Raw genomic sequence first — 24,991 nt, 5'->3', positions numbered from 1 at the left:
CTAGCTTCTCTTCAAACTGTTGCTGTGTAATGACAATAGTTGAGTGAAAAGAGGGAAAAATACCACTATTGCATTCAAACACATTTCAGAATGAAACAAATTCCTTTTAAAACTTTATTGTGAACATTCTTTCCTTCAAACTGTCTTTCCAACGTTAAAAAAATATAAAACCTTTAGAAGAAATTTAGAAAATTTTTGTCAAATTCTCTCTTTTTCTATTAAACTTTAATTATTTCTAACTTTATATTGAATACTCATTTTTAAACTTTCATTCTTTCTTTCAAAATTTTCTTTAAAAAAATTGAAAGATAAATTTAGAAAAAAAAAAAAAATGTCTTTGTCAAAATGTCTTACTTTTTCTATCAAACTTTTTTTCTAACTTTATATTGAATATTCCTTTTCAAAATTTCTTTCTTTCAAACTTTTTTTCTTTCATTCTTTCCATCTTTCTTGTAACCTTTGTCCTTTTTCATTCTTTTCATTTTTCTTGCAAACTTTTGTTTTATTTTTTCATTCTAGCTTTCTGGAAATTTCTAAAGTAAAGACCTTTCTCTTAACCTGTCAAACTTTGTTTCCTCCTTTCAAACTTTTCAGAATTTGCTTTCGAGTGTTGTTTCCTCATGTGAAACTTGGTCAGATTGTAATTTGAATAATCTTTATTTCAGACTACAGTTGGAGGAGCTTCACTGTGTAACAACATCGTTCTGCATTGCCAAAAGCTCTGTCAAAATGATAACAGCAATGAAATTATAAAGTGTTGAAGAAACTCAAGTGCTCCAGATATTCTGCTCGTTCTCTCTTCATCTTCTTAATTATATGTGTGGAGCTCGTCCTGTGTTTACACAGTATGAGATAGGAAGTGGTTGAGTGTCTTTCCATTCCCTGTTGTATTTCCCCGTTCGGAGCGGCCGATCCGGGGGTAGCTGCGGTCAGCTGCCCACATCTGCAGTTCGGAAAACGGTGAAATTTAAAACCGGGGCAAAATATACAGGAGAGATTCTTTTTTCATCTCGCTGCTCCCACAGAGGAGAGCAAGAATACGAGATTGGAGAAATGAGGGCTCAGGCAGACCTCTGCCGGATCTTCTTTCCATTTGGATGCGAGGCGTAATCCAGCGTAAGTGAAATCACATGGTGAATTATCCCGTCGAGAAGGCAAGACGAGCGCTGAAGGAGACTTTAATGATGATGAAGCTCTCCGGTTCCTCTAATGAAGCCGTTGATTGGACGCTTTCTTCATCTCGGCACACCAGACTGCAAACGTTTCCTTCTTTGAGACGTTTTAGACTACTTAACTCAAGCAATTACTTATAAACTGTTAAAGACAGATATACTGTGAGCTCCAGGGTCGTTAATTGACGGTATATGATTTGGTCCACATTATTTCAGCATTATTGGTCCACATATAAGCATGTTTAGCAGCGACATTCCTGGTGAAAAACTGATTCTGGAAAGAAATCTCTTTAGCTCCGCCCACCCCCATGAAGCACAGCGAAAACTACTTGCATCTTTAAGTCAATAGTTTTATATTTATGCATTTGTATTTTGATTGTCATTCGCAATGCTTCGTGGGATTGTAGTTCTTTCTCTGATTACGATCCGTTACGTACACAATCTTGTACCTTTGTCTTTTTGTCAGATTTCAAATAGTTTTTTTGCTTCAAATCGAAGTTTATAATGTTGTGATTCACCTGATTGTTTTGGTTCACGGCTTATAACACTTTAACAAAGACTTTTTTATAAATCCCGATGGGAAAAATGGGCAGGGAGTGTCGCACTCTATAGCAGGACAAGTGGGTGTGGCTTAATATTCTGTCTCTCTTTAAAGGGATAGTGTGCCCCAAAATAGAAATTCTGTCATAATTTACAACAGTCAACATAGCTTTGTGTGAGGAAAACTAACTGAAAATATAAACTTCAAATAAATATTGAAGAAACAGTTTAGCTAGCTTTGATTAGGTTCTCTTTCAGGCCTGAAACTGCATGAAAAGTAAAACAATCATAAAAGCTGTGACTTCCGGAGTCATATGGACTAATTTCACATACATTTATGGTGATTTTTGTCATTTTTAGAGCTTGACCGACATAGATTTTTATTGTATGGAAACGAGCTCCTGCAACATTCTGTTAAACGTGGAAGAAAGAAAGTCAAACAGGTTCGGAACAACATGAGGATGAGTAAATAATTATTCCTCCTGTTGAAGACTTGTCTGTGGGCTAAAAGTAGGTCATCTCCAAACCTGTTGCATTAGCCGAGCGTGTCTCTCTTCATTTCCCACTCTTTCTCTGGACCCTCTTCCTCCTCCTCCCTCCTCTGGGATTTTTTCATTTGCAATTACAGTAATATATAACATCAGGCATTGGGAGATTTAGAGCTTTACCTTGCATAACCCAGTGGATTTAACTTTAGGGCTTTGGTTTGACTCCAGCTCTGCCTGTGCTCAGAAACAAACGCAAACTCTATCTATATATCTATCGTTCTATCTGTCTGTCTATTTGTTGTTCTGTCTGTCTAATACACTACAGTTCAAATGTCTGTCTGTCTAATACACTACAGTTCAAACGTCTATCTGTCTGTCTGTCTAATACACTACAGTTCAAACGTCTGTCTGTCTGTCTGTCTAATACACTACAGTTCAAACGTCTATCTGTCTGTCTGTCTAATACACTACAGTTCAAACGTCTATCTGTCCGTCTGTCTGTCTGTCTAATGCACTACAGTTCAAACGTCTATCTGTCTGTCTGTCTAATACACTACAGTTCAAACGTCTATCTGTCTGTCTGTCTAATACACTACAGTTCAAACGTCTATCTGTCTGTCTGTCTAATACACTACAGTTCAAACGTCTGTCTGTCTAATACACTACAGTTCAAACGTCTATCTGTCTGTCTGTCTAATACACTACAGTTCAAACGTCTATCTGTCTGTCTGTCTGTCTAATACACTACAGTTCAAACGTCTATCTGTCTGTCTGTCTGTCTAATACACTACAGTTCAAACGTCTGTCTGTCTAATACACTACAGTTCAAACGTCTATCTGTCTGTCTGTCTAATACACTACAGTTCAAACCTCTATCTGTCTGTCTGTCTAATACACTACAGTTCAAACGTCTGTCTGTCTAATACACTACAGTTCAAACGTCTATCTGTCTGTCTGTCTGTCTAATACACTACAGTTAAAACGTCTGTCTGTCTGTCTGTCTAATACACTACAGTTCAAACGTCTGTCTGTCTAATACACTACAGTGCAAACGTCTATCTGTCTGTCTGTCTGTCTAATACACTACAGTTCAAACGTCTATCTGTCTAATACACTACAGTTCAAACGTCTGTCTCTGTCTAATACACTACAGTTCAATTGTCTATCTGTCTGTCTGTCTGTCTAATACACTACAGTTCAAACGTCTATCTGTCTAATACACTACAGTTCAAACGTCTATCTGTCTGTCTGTCTGTCTAATACACTACAGTTCAAACGTCTATCTGTCTGTCTGTCTGTCTAATACACTACAGTTCAAACGTCTGTCTGTCTAATACACTACAGTTCAAACGTCTATCTGTCTGTCTGTCTGTCTAATACACTACAGTTCAAACGTCTATCTATCTGTCTGTCTGTCTAATACACTACAGTTCAAACGTCTATCTGTCTGTCTGTCTGTCTAATACACTACAGTTCAAACGTCTGTCTGTCTAATACACTACAGTTCAAACGTCTATCTGTCTAATACACTACAGTTCAAACGTCTATCTGTCTGTCTGTCTGTCTAATACACTACAGTTCAAACGTCTGTCTGTCTGTCTGTCTATCTGTCTGTCGGTCTAATACACTACAGTTCAAACGTCTATCTGTCTGTCTGTCTGTCTGTCTAATACACTACAATTCAAACGTCTATCTGTCTGTCTGTCTAATACACTACAGTTCAAACGTCTGTCTGTCTAATACACTACAGTTCAAACGTCTATCTGTCTGTCTGTCTAATACACTACAGTTCAAACGTCTGTCTGTCTGTCTGTCTATCTGTCTGTCGGTCTAATACACTACAGTTCAAACGTCTATCTGTCTGTCTGTCTGTCTGTCTAATACACTACAATTCAAACGTCTATCTGTCTGTCTGTCTAATACACTACAGTTCAAACGTCTATCTGTCTGTCTGTCTAATACACTACAGTTCAAACGTCTATCTGTCTGTCTGTCTAATACACTACAGTTCAAACCTCTATCTGTCTGTCTGTCTTATACACTACAGTTCAAATGTCTGTCTGTCTAATACACTACAGTTCAAACGTCTATCTGTCTGTCTGTCTAATACACTACAGTTCAAACCTCTATCTGTCTGTCTGTCTTATACACTACAGTTCAAATGTCTGTCTGTCTAATACACTACAGTTCAAACGTCTATCTGTCTGTCTGTCTGTCTGTCTATCAGTCTGTTTGTCCGTCTGTCTAATACACTAAAGTTCAAAAGTCTGGGGTTGGTAAGATTCTTTTGAATGTTTTTGAAAGAAGTCTCTTATGCTCACATTATGCTGCATTATTATGATAAAAAAAATGCAGTAATATTGTGAAATCTTATTTCAATTTTTAAAAACTATTTCTATTTGAATATACAGTGTTCAACATTTGAAGTGGATCAAAAAAGTTCATCAAAGTTGTCCTAAGACTAGAACGGGATTGTTCAAAATTCATGTATAACATTGAGTTTTTGATCCACGAATGTTGACTACTGTATATTGAATATAAAATGTAATTTATTCCTGTGATCAAAGCTGAATTTTCAGCATCATTATTACTCCAGTCTTCAGTGTCACATCCTTCAGAAATCATTCAAATATGATGATTTCTAGAAAATGTATTCTTATGTATGTGTGTGTGAGAAATGCTTTACGGTAATGCAGCGAGAGTGTGTTGGCGTGTTCTTGTCCAGCAGTCAGCTCTTTTCTCCATCAGAGCTGATTGTATGTGACTTTATTTGAGTGAGGTTGGCCGGTTTCTGCTCGCCCCACTACAGCCAGTTTGTGTTCCTGCGGCCCGCTGGTCCACCTGGCCAGAAACCACAGCCTGTAAATCTCACGTAACCAAGCGTTCCAGCTAGCACCAATGTTGGCCAGAGGCGAGGGCAACGAGCTAAAGAGAGCGATCTGACTGGTGCAGAAAGAGGGTGGGATATTAACCGAGAAGAGCGTATTCCAGAGAGTTTAGAGGAGACATCATGTCATTTGATTCTGCTTGTACACAAGAAGCATTTTAATTTCTTTAGCGTCTCATGTACTCTCCAGCTCTGGGAGTTTTAAGATGTAAAGCTGCAGGGATTAGTTGAGTAAGAAGAGGATGAGGAGGAGGAGACGTGAGCGACAGGGGCCGCTGACTCGGTCAGAGGGATGTCAGGGCGGTCAGCACAGAGATTAGGAGCGAGTGATGGAGACAGATAGAGGTCTTGCTTGCATCAACTCAGTGCTCACGCAACCTGGAGATGAGTTTGGGTTTAGTTCAAGAGCAGGACCTCACACTGCAAGACTGCAGTCTCAGACACTGGCTTGTTTACAGACATTGAAGAAACGATTGCAAGGCTTTATCAATGCTGCTAATATATTAAGTTATACAAGTTATAACATGAATTAATGCTTTAGGTACCATGAACTAACAATTAACTAAATATTTTGCTGAATTTAATCAACTTAGCAATGCTAATTTTTATTAACAATATTTACCACACACACACACACACACACACACACACACACACACACACACACACACACACACACACACACACACACACACACACACACACACACACACACACACGCACACACACACACATACTTTGTTTATATATATATATATAGGCAGTTTAAATTCAGTTCAAAGCCATGGATTAATCTTAATGTTTTATTTTATACATTTATTTTGATTACTTTTTTAATCTGTCTGTGTTTATATCTATATGTGTCTATATTTTAAAGTGCATATATTTATGCGTTTCTTAATCTTACAATATAATTTTTTTATATTTATTTATTTTAGAAATTATATTTTGCATTATATATATTTTTATATATCTGTCTATATTCATTGCATTTTAAAAAATTGCACATTTTATTTCCGTTTGCAATGGGGAAAAAAGTTTGCAACCAACCAGCTCTGAGATGAATCTCAACATTGCAAAGTTTTATTTGAAGCGAAAAACTATTTTTTTTAATAAATAATGTAAAAATCTATTTAATCAGGGAATTAAATGCTCATTTCTTGAAGCATTTCCGTTGACGTATTTAACGATGGTACAATGTAAAACTCATTGAAGAATTGTGGGTAGTGTAGTACGTTACAGTGAATTCAGCAATGAAACATGACTTTTGGCTGACTTGCATTAATCATCATCAATTATTATCCTCAGTCCTCAGAACTTATGGTAGGTCTCAAAATATTTATGTTATCGATTTCTTAAAAAAAAAAGGTTTCCTGGAAAAAAAGTATGAGATTTACATTGCTGTTGTGTTATAGAAAATGTTTTAAACAAACGTGAATCGGTTCATCTTCCAAACTATCGTTTGTCTTTGCAATTTTTGTTTTTTTTTCTTCATCAACATTTGTTTACATTTTTCTCCTACTTATGGTGATGTTCTCTGCCTGGTTTGACGTTTCATGTTTTGGTTTATATATTAATAGACCTCTGTTGAAAAGAAAAAAGAGGCATAAAAAAGCGAGGGAACTAGAGGAGAGCAGAGTGGGAGGAACGGGGTGGGAAGCCAGAAGTGAATCATGAACTAAGTGCATTTCCAACCTTTGCAATCGGATTTTTCCAGTCCGTTTTCTCAGTGTCCGTGTCCCCTTCTCCAGTGTGTGTCCCTCCGACTTTTACTATTACAACATGTAAACTCTGCTTTTCATCACGCCATTTCTAATCAAACTTCTCTTTTTCTGATTAAGCTTCATACAAATAAATAGCTCGCTCACTAGGCCATTAATAATATTATTGCTTAATAATATGAAACAAAATAAGAAATGGCTATTGTAACATTTTAGTGTAAAAGAAAAATTGAGTATTTAAGAAATACCTAAAATGTCTAATAGTACTTTGAAATTACAATCCTTGGTAACACTTCTTTTCACTTTAAAAAAAAAAACACAATTTTTCATCGTCCTTACATGTACTTACTGAGTAAATTATGCATAATTACATGCAACTAACCCTAAAAAAAACCTTAGTAAGTACAGGTTAATTAATATTACTCTTAAATGTGTAGTTACACTATAACAAGGACACCTTAAAATAAGGTGCAACCCAGTACAAATGTATGGCTTTCATAATTTCTTCACTTTGGTTTTAATTTGGTGGAAAACCACAGGGAGCCATTAAAGCTTGGGTAGATGGTTGTTCCCAAAAGATGAATTGCGCAGGTCTAGTGCTATTGAAAAATATAGAACTTGAAATTTTATTTAGCTCTGCTAACATGCATTTAGTTACTTCTAACACTTCTACATTATGAAGTGTCTGTCAGCAGACAAGCTAGTGTTTTATTCTCATCAGAAGATGCTTTGATCATGTGAACAATGCTATTTCTTTAATATTTTGGCTAATTTGATCATGTTTTCAGCTTGCGATAATTGTGTTGCACATTTGGCTCCGTTCCAAAATTAGATTCCGCAAAATTGCAGCCAAGAGAAAATTCCCACCGCTTTTCCCTCAAAATTAGTGCAGAAAATCCGGCATATTCCACGTGGGCCAACAATGAACTGTGTAGCTCCTGAGTTTTTATGGCTTGTCAGTCTTGTTTAATTTCATTCATTCAGATCTCGCTCGCACACATGCACGTCTCCACGCATTTTCATCTGCTTTTCTGTTTCTGTCGCATCCCTCCACCTATTTCTCTTTTCTCCATCACTTTCCCTCACACCTCCTCTGCTTTTCCTGTTTTAGTCTCACCCCCTTGTCCTCCCATATCTCTCTCTCTCTCTGTCTCTCTCTCTCTCTCTCTCTCTCTCTCTCTCTCTCTCTCTGTCTCTCTCTCTCTCTCTCTCTCTCTCTCTCTCTCTCTCTCTCTCTCTCTCTCTTTCTCTCTCTCTCTAACTCTAAAAAGCTGTTTTTCATAAAGCGTTGGCTGGAATGGCAGATCCCAGAGGCGTAGTGTGAAACACTAGACTCTGATGGAGCGAGAGCCAAACAGACGCAGCCTCTCTCTCTCTCTTTCTCTGTCTCTCTCTCTCTCAACCCTGTCGACATGCTCCCAAAGTTCCTCTCCTGCAACTATCCTCTGCCCAGGCGCTGAGAAAATCGTTGTGCTTCCAAGTTAATCTAAAAGAATTGCTTGAGGTGTGTTACTTACGCGCATTCGCTTTTCGGTTAGCCATTGAATATGTGCCCTTTATCATTCAATGAAAGCGAATGGTGACTTCGGCTTAATACCAGATTTTCACTGAATAATGACTTAAATTCAGTCAGAATATAGCGCACAAATCATATGGACATCTTTAGGGTGCTTTTTCAATATTTTTTTGTCAAATATGGAGATTGACAGTTGCAATCCCTATTAGTCCTGCACGATTAATTGAAATAAATCCGAAAATCGTGATATGGCTTAGTGCGATTATCAAATCACAAAGACTGGGATTTAATGAAATGAGTAAATGCACTTTTAAACCTGCTTTATTCAACAATAAAGAAGCTTGAAGATCTCCCTGCGTTTTTTCACACCAAAAAATATTGTTCAATGTTTGAAAATGAAGAAATTACGAAAAATATCAGCATTGCAATTTTTACAGTGTTACTCAAATTATTATTATATTGGTATTTTAATCTTAAATACTATATTTTACAGTGAAATATTACAATATTCATATTAGTAATAATAATAATTATTATTATTGTAGTCGTATTGATATATAATCACACAAATTTGGCCCAACTGTGTAGACCAACAAACAAGCCCATTAAACCGCGAGTCACCTTATAAATCAGTTGCAATTTTTATCAGATAAATTGCAATTTGTTTTCCCCCCTAGTCTCTATCCGCTATCATTAAATGCATAAGAGCATTTTTTTATCAGGAGGTGTTTGTGAGGACGACTGTGATGGATCTTCTGGGTCTGGTCTGAGGTGTTCTTCGATTTCCACCGTTCCTCCTGTGGGATTCTGTTTCCTCTCAGCGAGCGCTCCTCATTCCTGCGAGACAGACGGAGAGATTTAACCTGGTGTTTATGACCGGGATGAGTTTGACGCATGACCTCCTGACACAGGATCTGATTTAATATTCTCTTATCGTGGAGGTGGCGTCCTGATGAACGAGCTGAGAGCATTAACGTCTTATCTGCTCCAACAGGCCCAGAGACAGATGAGATACAGGCTTAACTCCGCACCGACAGAGACCGGATTAGATTACGCGAGTTCAGGTTTATGAGTGGATTGATAGATGATGGGAATATATCAGCTTGAGCGCAGGATCGATGGTGAGCCGCTAAAAGCTTAAACGCGCAGCTCTCCTTAAATGACCTTAAGGACACTTGTGGGAACAAAAACTCTTCTTTTCTTTTTTTCATTCACAAGCCATTTTTTTTTTCATAATGTGAAGTATTTTTAGATTAATAAATTATTTGGGTTTTGTATTATTAAATGCAACAAGCTTTACACTTAAGAAAGTATAGGGTTCATTATAGTTCCAGGTGTAGTTTTTCCTCACAGATCGACTGGGAGAAATGAAGGAACATATCCCGTTCTCACATTCCCACATGCAGGACATGAAGAGGTCCGTCTGCTGTTGGGTCATGTGTTTTTCTCATGGTGCCGTGTATCAGTAATGTGTGTAGGATAGGGGGAAATGTAACAGAAGGAAATGTGTGTGTGTGTGTGTGGGCCTGGCTGACACTCGAGGCTTTTAAAGAAAATAGAGAGTCTAGACGTGTTTATTTGTTCGCCCTATCAGATCATGAGATAATGCTCGGACATACGGACTGGTGAGTTTCTTTCACACACACTGTTGCTTCCTCATTGTCACAGTGTAGCGCCATCTGCAGGTGGGATGTCTCATCTCACAGAGACTCAAAGGCTGCAGAGGATTTCCAAAATAACAATTTGTTGTTTGTTTTACGTTTAAGTTTTCGTTTTCTTTGTGTTCTTTTATTTCAGCTTCAGAAAATGCTTTTATTTCTGTAATTTTCATCTCAATTTTAGATTTAGTATATGACCCCCCCCCCCCCCCCCCCCTGTAGATGAACTAATTAAAAGCAGTGTTATTTTAGTATTATTTATATATGATTATAATATTTATTAATATTAAGAGTTAGCTTCTATATTTCATTTTTGTAGTATATTTTAGTAATATTATTGTGAGCATTTTTATTGTTTTTTTTCCAGTTTTAGTAATTTTTGTACTTTTATTTCAAATAGTTGGCAACATTTCTAATTTGTTTAAATGTTTTTCATCTAATATTTTACATTTTAAAATATTTTTTTTAGTTATTAATTTTAGTCAACTAAATCAACACTACTAGTAAATGAGTTTCCAGTTCCAGAGTTATAGTTTTGTTAGTTAGCAGTAGTGTTCATTTATTCCGATTTGCTCCCTAATTGAGATCTCTATTATCAGAAAAATCCACTTATGAACAGTGTTGGGGAAATGCATTACAATATTGCGTTACTTCCTAAAAAAGTGACTAATTGTGTTACTTAGTTACTTTTTGTGGAAGGTAATGTGTTGTTAACTTTTCTCACCTGGGCTGGGCTTGTTTGTTTGCGTTTTATTAAAAATAAAAAAGGTTTTTGCAAATGTAAAGGCCCTTTAACATCAGAAGTGAAATGAATAAGCCTCAGACTGAAATGCTAACTGCACTGCACTCCTGTACAGAATAGGGCGCAACTCAAACAAACCTTTCAGATGTGCTGCCATTCTGGATCGCAGAAGAATAGGACATGAGCAGAAAGTTCAACACACTTGATTTTTTTTTGTCATTTTTGCTTATTCGTATGATTGAATTGGATCATTGAAGGTTCTCGGCAAAGACATTGGTTAATAAATTGAGATTAAATACATAAAGTAAATTTTTATTATTTAACATGCTTAATTATTGCAGGTTTGTGTAAAATTCTGAGTTTGCATTTCACTGTTTTCATTAATTTCGTGGAATACACAACGCCTCTGAACTTACGATTTTTCTCAACATGGGGACAGGAGAGCTGTCAGTCAAACAAAGTAACTTGAGATACTTATTTGAAAAAGTAACTCCGGTTTTGTTGTAAATTTAAAAAGTAATGCATTTCTTTACAAGTTACTTGAGAAAAGTAATCCGATTGTGTAGGCTACCCCAAACTCGAATTCTGAATTCAAAACATGTTCAGAAATATATTTCAAAAGCGAGTTGACACTTTAAATATGTAGTGCGCTACTTGTTTTAGTGCAGTAGCGTGTAGTGCAGCTGACAACTAGTCTAATAGCCTGACTGTAGTTTAACTATTCCTTCATGCTACAGGCCACCGTATCCCACGCTCCTCTCTCTCACACACACACTATCTCTCTCTCTCTCTCACTATCTCTCTGTCTCTTTCTGCCATTCAGACGCTCATTAGCTGAAATAAGCACATGCGCTCTTTAACAGCCGGTCCTTTATGTGTTTGTGTGTAGTTTTACAGCGCTCGTAAAACACCTCCACTCAGTTTGGAGTGATTATCTGTGCGTTTACCAGCCCAAATAAATCCGTGGAGGGTTTTCAGCTGCTGGAGTGTTTTTGCTCTGGATTTCATGGTTTTGATTGTGCAGTTGTGTAACGGGAGCGAGACTGGCCCTGCGCTGGGTTTCCGTCGTGTTGTTGTTCTCTGTTATTGAGATGCTGGAATACATTTCGGAGAAATGGTGTGTGAATGGTACTTTATAGTGTGTTGTGCATTGTGTAATGGTGCCGTGAAGAGGGAAGACCTCACATGAAAACCAGATGGACGTCCTGAAACAAAGAGAGAGTAGAGGAGTCTCGGCATTAAGCCTGGTCCACTTTACATCTTATTCTGGTCAAAAAGCGTCCATTTACACTGGAAGAGAGCGTCTGATTGACATGTGAATCGACCAACTACAATGTGTGTTTCTTAATGTGTGTTTGGAGTGTTATTTACTGCTTGTTTATCGCTTTTCTAAAGCACTGTTCATACTGAATAATTTTTTTTCTAAATGACATTTCACGACTTATTTCATGATGTCAGTAGTTTTCTTAGTTTAGTTTTCTAAGGTAATGTCTGAATGTGGCTGGTATTTATGGTCATGTGAACTGGATACTTTCACATTAATTTAAATCATTTTTATTTATAAATATATACCATCATTTTTTTTTAAATCTGTGTGTGTGCGCGCGCGCGATTAGTTAAATAAATTAATTGCACATCAGATTTGTCTGAGAAATTACCCCCAAAATATAAAGTCATTATTGTGTTAAATTAGTAAAGCATCAAATAGACATTACAAAACGTAGCTTTAGACTTTTTCTTTTTCTTTTTGATTCATCAGAATTTATTGTACATACACTTTTAGGCTTCAGTGGCCATGAGGGTGAGTAAATGATGACAGAATTTTCATTTTTTTGGGTGAACTATAGCCTACTTTTAATGGGCTTTTTATTCATATGGAAATATGAAATACTTTTTTTAAATGAAATGATACTCTAAATAAGAAACTAAAACTGCCAGTAGGTGGCGGTAAATGTCTCAATGAGCAAGTCATTGAATCATTCATTCGATTCGTTCAAACGGCTGATTCATTCAGAAATGAAGTAAATTGCTCTCTTTATGAATGAACCATTGAATCATTGCTTGATTTAATCAAAAACGCGGATTCATTCAGAAACGAAACACCGCTGTGTGTTGCTCAGAGACGCACGACAGTTCTTTGGCTTTATATATTTTTTGTCATAATTGAGCAAAAACAGACAATATTGTGTCTGAAATATAACACAATATTAACTTCTTATTTATTGAGCTGTTGTGTTATATCAGTATCTCATTTACACTCTTGCTATCCGGAACAAAAACATCACTCGTGTGAAATTTCGCTGGTTACTCGTGTGATATTGCTACATCATGATCAGGGCTGGGACAATAAATCGATGCATCGTGAATCGAGAAATGATTCTGAGATTTTCCGAACGCATTGCGATGCTCTCTTGAATTGATTCTGAGCTTAGTTTTTAACAGCAGATGGCGCTGCGTACTTTAGAAACAGCCGTACTCACACACATATTATGTATATACACAGTATATATAACAACGTCTTTGCCTCCACCTCAGTGTTTGCTCTTTTTGACTAAGATTTTGGATGCTCTCGATTCACTCTGCTTTCAATCCCACAATCCCCTGCGTGAGCCACAGAGAAAGAATTGAAGACACGGCGCACACATAAGGTCAGGGTGTGATGGCGTGTGTTATATTGTGGTCGTAGCCCCACTCTCGCTCGGTTGCGTTCACTCCATCATGCAAGAACAGACCAGCTCTCTCTGATCTCAGCCAACACGTCTCTCTTTCGCTCTTCCTTCTACACTCCCTCTGCTCCACTTTCTTGGCAAGATCCGACGTTCCCACAGCTCAGCCACGTCTCTCTCTCTCTCCCTGTCTGTCTCTCTCTCTCTCGGTTTCAATCTCTCTTTCTGGCGAAACTGGCCTCACATGATCCACACACACACGCTCATATCATCCTCACATCTTTTATACTCTGATATACAAGCTGACTTGTTAGCATACTTCACATACTTCAGCCTGTAAACAATCATCCCAGAACCCCATTATTTCACGTTGCGCCTGAATTGTAGTTTCTGAAACCGTTTTTCTGTGATTATGAATCTCTCTCATGAAAACAGTCTTCCAAACAGCACAGACATACTTAGAAAGTTATCATTTATTAGTGGCGTGTGTGCTGCTAAGGCAAGAATCACTACTTCAGGTTCATACTCTGTGTTAGTGATCTGAACAAACCCCTAACGCTAAGTATAACACTTTCATGCATAATTCATAGCATAACAAATGTGAATTAAATCTCAAATCATGTGTGTGTTTGTTTGTGTTTTTTTTTTTTTTTTTAACAGTCGGATGTTTTCAGATTATAAAACAAGCAGGAAATACTAAAAACACCCTCAATTACTTAAATTACATTAATTTAGTGACCATTAAACAGTCATATTTTCTTCAAAAAGAGTTGTTTAGAAATAATGTTATATAAATATTAAAGCCTGCATTAAAGAATAATACATACTGCAGTACAGGTTAAAAGAAGGTAAGAATTTTTTTTTTGTTGAAAGAAATTTATATTTTTATTCAGGAAGGACACATTAAATTGATTCAAAAGTGGCAGTAAAGAAATGTTTTATACATTTAAAAAAATTCCATTTACAATAAATTGTTCTTTTGAAGTTTCCATTAATGATAATTCTGGAAGAAAAATATATCATGGTTTACACAATAATATTGTTGCAGCACATTGACGATAATCAGAATTATTTCTTGAGCATCAAATCATCATATCAGAATGATTTCTGAAGGATCATGTGACACTGAAGACTGGAGTAATGATGCTGAAAATTCAGCTTTGATCAGGAATAAAATACATTTTTAAATATATTAACATAGAAAACAGGTATTTAAAATTGTAATAATATTGCACAATTTCACAGTTTTTACTGTATTTTGATCAAATAAATGCACCCTTGGTGAGCACGAGAATTATTTCAAAAAAAGATTACCATAAACTGTAGTGCATCTTTGGAGTTCAGAAGAAAGCAAACATTATTAAGTTGTTTAAATTCTCTCTGAGGTGTTGCACGTCATCTTTTTTCCAAGCTCACCGCCAGGTCGTGTCAGTGTGACCACATGTTTTACTCTAAATAAAAGTTTATTTCAGGCCAACGTTTACCTTCCTGAGGTCAGCAAACCCTTTTTTCCTGTGTCCTTCGCTCCCTGGTGGCCGCTGAGAGTTACTACACCCCTCCGCACTCAGATTTCATCACAATCACCACTGTGATACTATTTGCACCCCAGACGTTCCTTTCACACTCGCTGCTGTGTGCTGCATTTATAAGTGGCAGTGTTTGCATGGATGTAAATACAGATGGAAGTTTTAAATGCTAAATTGGGGCGACGGCACTGAAATCACAGCGTGCAAAAACACCCACGGAGAGATGCGTCCGTGTGTGTGTTATCGCTCTCCTTTAGGCTCAGTTCTGCATGGGTAGTAAATGGATTAGATTACGATAAGGTGTGTGTGTGTGTGTCTTTGATGTGTGTACATAGTAAATGTATAGATTAGATGTTGGCCGTTATCCTCTGAGAGCGGCAGACTGTGTCTATCTGTGCCAGCTGCTTGGTTACATCTCTCTAATCAGACGAGAAGAGGACAGAACATGAAAGAGATGGGCGGCATGCCAACTTTCTCTCGCTCTGTTTTTCGCTCTCTTTTTTCTCCTTTTTTTTTTCCATTTCCAGTTTTTCAGTTCTCAGCCATACCGCGTGTCCACGCTTCTTTTGCGTTAAAGCTGCTGTTGTGATTGTGAACGTCTCTATTCCCCCTCCCCGCTCTGGTTCTCACCGTCTTTCTGTGCGCCGGGTGTGTAGTTGGCACGGAGCGGGCACAGACGGGCACACAGATGGGCAGCGGGCGATGCAGGGCAGATCCCTACACACCTGCTCCTCTTTGGCATGACCCAGACCAGACAAACACACACACACACACATGCGTAAACAGAAACGTAGAGAATCTACATTTGTGTGACCGTAAACAGAACGTGCGCAAGGGCCTTAAAGGAACAGTTCATCCGAGAATGAAAACTCTGTCGTCATTCACTTACCCTTATGATGTCCCAAACCAGTCTTGTTATTGTTCAATACAACTAAAACTTTGTTAATTGAAATAAAGCTGAAAAATATTGTAATATAAATATTAGCTGAAACATTTGAATGAAAATGAGAAATGTTGCATTGCAATTAAGTGAAATAAAAAAAGTTAAAGTACTATGCTAAAATGAAAACTGAAATAAAAAATAATTTAAGGCGGAATGGGAATATAAAAAGAAACCAAAACTAATACAAATGACAAAGGCACAAATATTAATAAAATTAAAATAAATATTTTCATGTATGAATAAATTTATAAAATAAGACATTTTATACTAGTTTAAATTGGTGTACCGTATACTAATAACTTATATTATTTGGAAAATACTTGGTTTATATCAAGTTTTTTTCTAGTCATAATAATACTGTTAGATGTATTTATTTAAAAATAAAAGTTAATTCAATATATTAATAAATACAATAACATAAATACTAAAATAATAGTGCTTTTCATTTTTTAATCTGCAACACTGAGGAAGTTTGCATCCTTTTTTTCTTTTTGGTCCCACTTTATATTAAGTGGCTTTAAGTACTATGTACTTACATTGAAATTAACAATTTAATACAATGGACTTATTGTGTACATGCATGTTTTTACATTGTACTTATATTTTAAAAATACCAGAATGTAATTACAGCGGTAATTAATTTATGTATTTACATTTGTAATTACACAGTTGACCCTTCCCTTACAACTTAACCCACCCTTAAACTTAACCATACCAGCACACCTGTCCCTAACCTTACCCGTATCACACCGCAATAGCAGCAAAAGTGTTTTACAATACAACCTGAACACTAAGTACATTGTACTTATTTTTCGATGTAAGTACATAGTACTTAAAGCCACTTAATATAAAGTGGGACCTTTTTTTTTTTGTATTATATACTAAAGCTAAAACTAAGATGAAAATGATTGGGGGGGGGGAGCATTTTCTTAAGCTGTAATAAAAAATAAAAAAAACTTAAGAAATATGGAAAACATGAAGTCATTCAGGAAACAGATTGTTATATCTAAGAACTATACATTAAAGCACCATACAAATAGTTAATATGGCTCATACTGTATGTCAAAAATGAGGTTTCAAAAGACTTCATATAGAGTGAAAAACTTGTAATGGCGTCTGACCACATTTTTCTTTCAGTGTGTGGAAAAGTGCAGCGTGAACGCTCTACCAAACATCTCCTTTTAAGGTCCACGAATGAAAGTTAAATGTGATTGGAATCACATAAGGGCGAGTAAACAATCACCAATTATTTTTGTTTTTTTAGTGAACTATCCCTTTAACTTATACATGTACAGCCATCATGCAAACGATGCTCAATATGCAATATGTGTGGCCAGCGATTGCCATCGACAACATTCACACACTCACCCAAGCGCATACAAATGCACATATGTGCCAGAGGAAACACAAATCCATGCCCAGTTTTTCACCGTAATACCCGTGTGCATATGCACACGCATACATGCTCGCACACACACTTACATGCAAACTCCAAACACACCTGCCACTTTTACACGTTCCCATTTCATATCCGCTCCCCGTGAGCGTTCACATACATATTAATCTAGAAGCATGCACAGGGCCGGGGGGGGTCCGGAGCAGGTATAGGCCCCCTTTAAAAGCACAAGCTGCCTGATTTCATTCGCTGCAGGGGCTGCTGGGAAACGCAGGGCTGAGGGGGCGCGGGCACAGGATGGAGTGTGCTTTCATAAGATAGGAAATGAATAAATAAGTGCCGGTGGAGGGGGGCAAATACTCAAATAAAGTCCAATAAAAGAGCTCAGAGAACATCTGTGTGGGATCGCCGTGGGGATTAGGAGGGTTTGGAACATTTTAAGCGCATTACGGATTAAAAAAAAAGGTCAGAATGTTTAGCAACATACCGATAAACCTCTTAAGCAAAACCCAATTGGAAAAGCTGTGCTGCCTCTTCATTCTGCACCCGTGTGTGTGTGTGCGTATGTGTGTGTACCTAGGGTGTGGAGGCGTGTGCATTGGTTTTTTGTTTTTTTCAGAGAAATGCATTGCACATTTTCATGCGGTAGGCTATACATTTTCCATGTATTTGTCATCATAAGCCGTGACGTTTGAATCCAGGGGATCTAACATGTCTCTCCAACTAAAACACACACTGAAAGAGAGAGAGAAGTAATGTTTTCTCTTTGGGTAAAGATAAATTTGGACCAATTTCACTTGAAGTTAAATCAAAATTGACCCTTTTACTTTCTTATTTTACTTATGGACTTTTTGTGCACATACTTTGTGTGTTCAAAAGTTTGGGATCAGGTTATAAGTTTATATTTTAGTTATCTTTCATTGAAATGTAATCACTTCAGTTCAGAGGCTCCGCCTCTAAAACAACTTTGCTTTCCAGTTGATGTCATGTTTTTTATGCTGTAGAGTTGTTGCTAGGAGTTAAATTGAACTGTAAAACCCTCATAAAGAAACAAATTGTTGAACCTTTTGTGGTAGTACTTTATAAATTTGCTAGTATTTGAAGTAATATTCAATAAACAAGTGTGTTTATTTGGGAAGCGCTAGTTAGGATGCCATGTAGATTTTTAGCGTAGATGCTTTGGTGTTTTGCGTGATTCTTGCGTGGTTAAAGTAACATTACAGATGGCACAGGTTGAGTTATGTGTCAATGTTGAATATTCAGGGTTAGGGGCTTGTTTAGTTCACTAACACAAACTTTGAGAAATAAAGTGATGCCTTTACAAAAACATTTAGAAGATCCTATAGGTCAAACCCATTTAGTTAACCTCTATAAAAGGCAGAACAAACCAAAATGGTGATTATAATAACAAATATGCCTTTGCTCATTTATAAATATGTGCATGCTAATTTAATCAATTAGACGTTGTCTTGTAAGAAATGGGTGTGTGAATGATCAACACTTGCTGTTTAGGGATGGTAATAGTTTTAAATACCCTGTCAAACAATTGTTTTCAATTTTAAACTTACTGAAGAAGTGCTTTACCATTGTAAAGACACTTTTGTAATGTTAAAACCCCATTGCCACTGTGTGTGTATGTGTCGCGCAGTATCTTTGGCATGGTGTGTTCAGGGGTCCTTTGACTGTGTGTGCTGGGAAGATAAGGATTAGCATGAACATCGTTGGATGCAGTAGCATGTGTGTGTGTCTGTGTGTGTGTGTGTGGTTGCATGCTGATAACAGTGTTGATTGGACTCCATAGGCTGGAGTCTGTGCTCTAATAATGGACAGTCTCTCCTTTGTGTGTTTGAGTTTTGATGATCTGGCCCCCTGCTCATCCACGCTTTGTCTGTGCCCAATAGCGCGGCCTCTCTCATTCACTGGCGTCCAGTTCTGCATAGTGAGCTTCACTAATGTGCCATGTAATTGGATTGGAGGTCATCCGAGACGTCTCCTTAAGCTGCGCTCATACCTCCACACCACCAGAGGGCGCCAATCAATACGGAATAAAGCTGTTCTGAATTCACACAATCCATTGGTAGCCATTATTTTGTTTTGGTATTTAGTTCTGTTCAAAATTGCCCTCTATACCCTCATTCACTATTCCCTACATTACTCCACTAATGTAGTCCATTTGAAAGAGTGAATGAAAACCAGCGAGTGAATTCAGAGACTGTGTGCGCCGCTTACATCATTTGAAACTTGGCAAACTGGCAGCTCCAGTAGTAATGAAACGATTTATCTTGAACTCTGTCATGGAAACTATTATTAAATTTAATAATCAAGTAAAAGGGAATTAATACCTTTATCATATTACGCTGTAGACACATTGGACCAGCAGTTTGGAAAATGGATGATGTAGGCGACATCTTCTGGTCAGATTTGTGAATTAATTCGGCACGACCCTCAAACTGTTTCAAACAGTGCATTATGGGTATTCTCTAGCCGTTGAGTGTACATCAGTTGTACACTCATTATTGTGGGATAGAATGAGTGCACTCGATAACGTCTACTATGTTTTCGGGATCACCACTACAAATGTCTGTCCCCTTAAATAGTGCCCTATTTATATGATATATGGGGCGATTTTAGACGCAGCCAATTATTCCGATTAGAATCCAATTTACAATCTAGAATGCAGTGAAATTTGATCATTACCGGCCTGCACATGGCTGCCAGATTGCAGCACTTATATAGTACTTAAATTAAAGTAAATATTAAAATACTTGCATGTTTTATTTCTACTAAGTCGGCAAGGCAACATTTCGCATTTTTATTTTTTTTATTTTTTTTATTTTTTATTTTTTTTATGGAAAATTCTAAAAATAAAAACAAATTCAAAATATGAATAAATATAATATATAACTATAATAGTGCCTCAGTAATACAAAACACTTATTTTTATTTTATTTTTACAGATTTTTAGGAGTTACGTTTTTTTTTTAGGGGGACTCAGGTGAAAGACGGGGACTTGAACTACTGTACATCATGCTACCATTAAAGTAGTTTTTGTAAGCATTTTTATAATGTATAACATTTAAAATGAGATTGGATGAGTAAATCAAAGGGCTTGGGTTGGCTAAAGCACCATTACTGACGTGTCAGCTCACGGTATCGGCTCACAGTATCAGCATCTGCGAACAAAAAGCGATATTTTTCCCCGTCAATTAGCATTTAGCACAAGTAGCTGAAAATAACCTTCATTTGCGAGCCTTTTAGCGTACAGTGTGTTGGATGAGAGTTTTTCTCTCTGTGAGAGGAGTGTGTGTCTGTGTGTGGGTGCTTTTGTAAGCTAGCTGGAATGCTCTGGTACCGCCAATGCTAAGATGGCTGCCAAGCGCTAAGATGGCTGCCAGGATTCCATACAACAACAGCAGCAAGCGAACGAGGGGTGCGAGAGAGAGAAAAGAAGGAAAGAGGGGGCTGACGCGTTTGTTTTTTCCTTCGAAATGTATAGTGTTGTTTTTTTAAACCACATTCTGTTGATGCACGTAATTAGTGGTGCATGCTAAGTCTAAACACCACTACTGTTATTTCTCATACTTTGAACAGATTCAAGCCATATTTTTGAGACCAGAATATTATAGAGGGGTGGGCTGGTTTGACTTTAACTAGTAAGCGAGCACCCAGAACCCTGCTAGCAATTAGCAAACATGCTAAAAACACTTAAATAACATAAGTATCATTGGCAGAAAAGGTGACACATTTATCAATACTCAGCAGAGACATGGAAAGGCCAAAGTAACCAAGTGACATCCTTCTGAGGGTCTATAGTATCAAAACCACGGTGCATATAGAAAAAAGGGGTTGGTGAGTCTTGGCCAACTCAAACAGCCGCAGGGGTCTGGTCTCTCTCCAAGATCACTATACTTTCTAAGATAAAAAGCCTACGGAGACATTGTCCAAACAACTCGATGGCTGCACACCAGCCTTTGTCTACATCTTATGAGCTATACGGCAGAGTTGGGTTTCACCAGGCTGCTCTCGGATGTATATTTTGCAGATTTATATTTCAGATTAGCAGCGCAACTTCAAGCCTAAAATGGACAAGCCTAAAGTGTGTGTCGCTGTGTTTTTACTCGCTAGAAGACAAAAAAACAACTAGACCCGGCTGACCAATTCCTGAAGTGTTTTTTTTTAACGCACCTGGGGTCTGTGTTGCCGGGCGAAAGATCTTGTTTCATGTTCGAAAGACTGTATTGTGGTTTTATGACTTCATTTTTTATATTATTATGTTAAATTTATAGAATATAAGCTTTATTTATTGACCCAGGCAGAATTTGATTCTAAAAAGCCATGTGATTTGAGGTATTATTCAAGTCTAGTGTAGGCGTTTAGTACTTTTTACAGGTTTGTTTACTAACCAACCCAAAGTATGAGAAATAGTTATTGTAATATGACAGACTTGCACTACTGAAAGATGTCAGAAAGATTTTTTTTCTTTTAAAGAAATAGAACACATCAAATTGATCAAAAGTGTCAGTAAAGACATTTATAATGTTAAAAAAGATTTATATTTCAAATAAATGCTGTTCTTTTTTAACTTTCTATTCAGCAAAGAATCCTGGGGGAAAAAATGCATTACAGTTTCCAAAAATTCGGAAATGTTTATTGAGCATCAAATAATCATATCAGAATGATTTCTGAAGGATCATGTGACACTGAAGACTGGAGTAATGATGCTGAAAATTCAGCTTTGATCATAGGAATAAATTAAATTGTACAATATATTAACATAGAAAACAGTTATTTTGAATTGTAATAATATTTCACAATATTACAGATTTTACTGTATTTTTGATCAAATAAATGTAGCCTTGGTGAGCATAAGAGACGACTTTCAGAAATCACACCAACCACAAACTTTTGAACGACAGTGTATGACAAGTCAAATTCCAACTAACAAGACAGAACATCAGATTTCATATATAAAGGTCCAAAATGTTCCTGAATATCATGTAAATGATCCAGAACCGGAGCACATTTTGCATGTCTCATTTCCAGCTGCGTCGCCTCAGCGCTACATTGAATGTGTGCTGGCAGAGAATATTCCGAATGTTCTACATCTGCTAATTGATTCAGGCACCTTTGGACTGAACCCAGACGTCCCATGTTTAATCTGCTCTCTTTTTTTCCCTCCTTCCTTTCTCTCTCTCTCTCTCTCTCTCTCTCTCTCTCCCTCTCTCTCTCTCTCTCTCTTTCTGTCGGCTTTGCAGAATCTGGACAATCGGATAACTCCAACCAACAAGGAGAAGCAGACATCAAGCCTCCGCCCAATGGTGTGTCAAGCACGACGAAAATCTCTCTCACACACACACACACACACACACACAGTCTAACATCTACATCTCCTAAAGGTTCCCAAAGGATTTTCTAATGCCAGACGACACCGAAATTAAAGCCTGCATTTAGTTATAACTTAATTTAAAGGTGCCTGGAAGAACCAAAAAGTGGGTTCTTGGTTCCCCCAAGAACCGTTAAGTTAAACATTTTTAAAAGAACCACTCTGAAGAAAATTCCATTTAGTCAGACAAATCTATTTTATAGATGGCAAATATTTGTTATTCGGAATTAGTTGGGTGTTTTTTCTCCTGTTGTAGTTTTTTGTTGTTGTATAGAAGTAACTCTATATAAACTTGTCAGTTTGCTAAACAAAGTGAAACGCAAGTTAGACAAATTAAGAAAGTTCTGCTTTGCTTAAAAAGTGTATTGAACTTGGATCCATGAGTAAAAACCATTAGTTTGCTGAACTTACTATATTATGTTGGTTGAAATAGCAGACTAGCTTTAATTGAGGTGATAAAAATACAACACATTTCACATAAGTTGAGTATGCTCAAAGTCCTCAAGTTTGAGTTTGAGGACAGTGCATTTTTTTCACAGTGCATTTTTGTAGTGATTTTAATAATCTAAAGAAACTTTTCCCCTGCAAAGAACCTTTTCTCCAATGGAAAGGTTCTTCATGGAACCATAATGGAAATAAAGGACCTTTAGTTTTAAGAGTTCTTATGTCTTTCCAAACTCATGACTTTCTTCTGTGGAACACAAAAGGAGATGTTAAGTAGAAGGGGTCTCATTGCCCACTTCCATAAAATGAGTGTCAACGTTCTGCTAAAGTTCAACTTTTTGCTCAACTTTGTGTTCCATAGAAGATAGTTATACAGGGTTGAAACTGCATAAAATGTTAGTAAATACTGCTGGGTTTAATTTTAATTTTAGATGTGCTAATCCTTTAAAAAAACAGTATGGTTCCATGTAGAACCTAATTGAACCACAAAGGTTCTTTCTGCAATGGAAAGAACTTTTGTGGTTCTATTAAGTTATACGTGGAACCATAATGCAGATATAAAAAAAAAAAAACGTATTTTATAGTTCTTTGTAGGTCTTTAGATTATAGATTATTAAAATGTTCTATACACTAAAAAAAACTGTTATTTTACAGACTGTTCACTGAATGGTTCTCCTATGATAGTGCCGTATTAACCCCTTATTCATTCACCCTAAAAAATGGTTCTTCTAGAGGGTACTTTCTTTGCTGAACATACAATTCTGCACAAAATATACCGGTATATTTTTTTTTGAAAAGGCCTGATTGTTCAAGAAGCAGTCTGCTTGAATCTTCTAAACACTCATCTGATGTTGTCTGATTAATTAATCTGATAAAAGACGAGCTGTGGTTAGCACTGGTTGAATCGGCATGATGAAATCCCTGCGCTAATCATCGTGTCAGCCGCCATATTCCACTCCAGCCAGTCAACAGATGGATCTGTGGGTGAGCCGCTCTCCATAGACGTGCAGATACGGGGCGATTGATGCTGTACAGCGGTTTATTTACGTTAGTAAAGTCACATGCACACCGTGACTTTCGCTCGCCGCGAGTGCGCAGAAACGATTTCCATCGGAGTTTATTATAGTACAGTGTTGCTATGCCGGCTGTGACGGAGAATGGTGAAACGCTCATAAATCACTCCGTGATTGGCTGATGGGAACCACATGGCTGTGGCGCAGGCGACACTGAGCTCATGCGCTGGCCTCGCTGCGGTTAACCCACACACACACACACACACACACACACACACACACACACACACACACACACACACACACACACACACACACACGCTGACCTCAGCCAGCACTACAGATGGGTGTGGAAGCATGGCTCATTCACCCGTTTTGCCCACACACACAAAAGTACATATTGAAATCCCATATGCACAGCAAAAGCAAATACGTTTGTATATTTGTATGCAGTCTCACACACACACACTTCAGCTAAACACACTCTTTAGAGTGTGACATAAAGCATTTTTAGTGTCCTCATTAGGCTTTAGCTGAGATTGGAGCGCTGGGTTGGAGTTTAACCATAAGTACAGGGTTGCCTGTTATTCCTTGGAGATGGAGAACATGTGCCAGCCGATGACTGTAATTATATGCTCCCGGCCTTTTTATGACAATTGAGCCGTGTTTATTTTGTGTGTGCGTGTGTTTGACAGGTGCAGATGAGTAAATATGGGTTTTTTTCCCTGTGTGATTTGTTGCTGTAGTGTGTTTTCATTTCTGGTCTCTCTATCTCTTTCTCTCTTCAGGGCACTTGAGTTTCCAGGACTGCTTCGTGACGTCAGGCGTGTGGAACGTGGCGGAGCTGGTCCGTGTGTCACAGAGTAAGTCACATGAGCAGCCGCCCCGTCACTCTT

The 24,991-nt window shown here is 37.4% G+C and overlaps 1 protein-coding gene across 30 annotated transcripts in view; it reads left to right on the top strand.

Annotated features, from left to right (window-relative positions):
* Positions 1-24,991, top strand: part of nfixb (nuclear factor I/Xb) — a 192,487-nt gene that overhangs the window by 131,399 nt on the left and 36,097 nt on the right. For all 30 annotated transcript variants that reach the window (XM_079631820.1, XM_079631831.1, XM_079631835.1 and 27 more), the window contains 2 exons: positions 22,511-22,573; positions 24,884-24,958. In XM_079631820.1, coding sequence (XP_079487946.1) covers positions 22,511-22,573; positions 24,884-24,958 — 138 coding nt within the window. The remainder of the gene's footprint in view (positions 1-22,510; positions 22,574-24,883; positions 24,959-24,991) is intronic.

Source organism: Phoxinus phoxinus, assembly GCF_949152265.1.
Source record: "Phoxinus phoxinus genome assembly, chromosome: 1".
Classification (NCBI taxonomy): Eukaryota; Metazoa; Chordata; class Actinopteri; order Cypriniformes; family Leuciscidae; genus Phoxinus; species Phoxinus phoxinus.
Note: the sequence above shows the minus strand (reverse complement) of the source record. Positions and strands in the feature narration are given on the sequence as shown.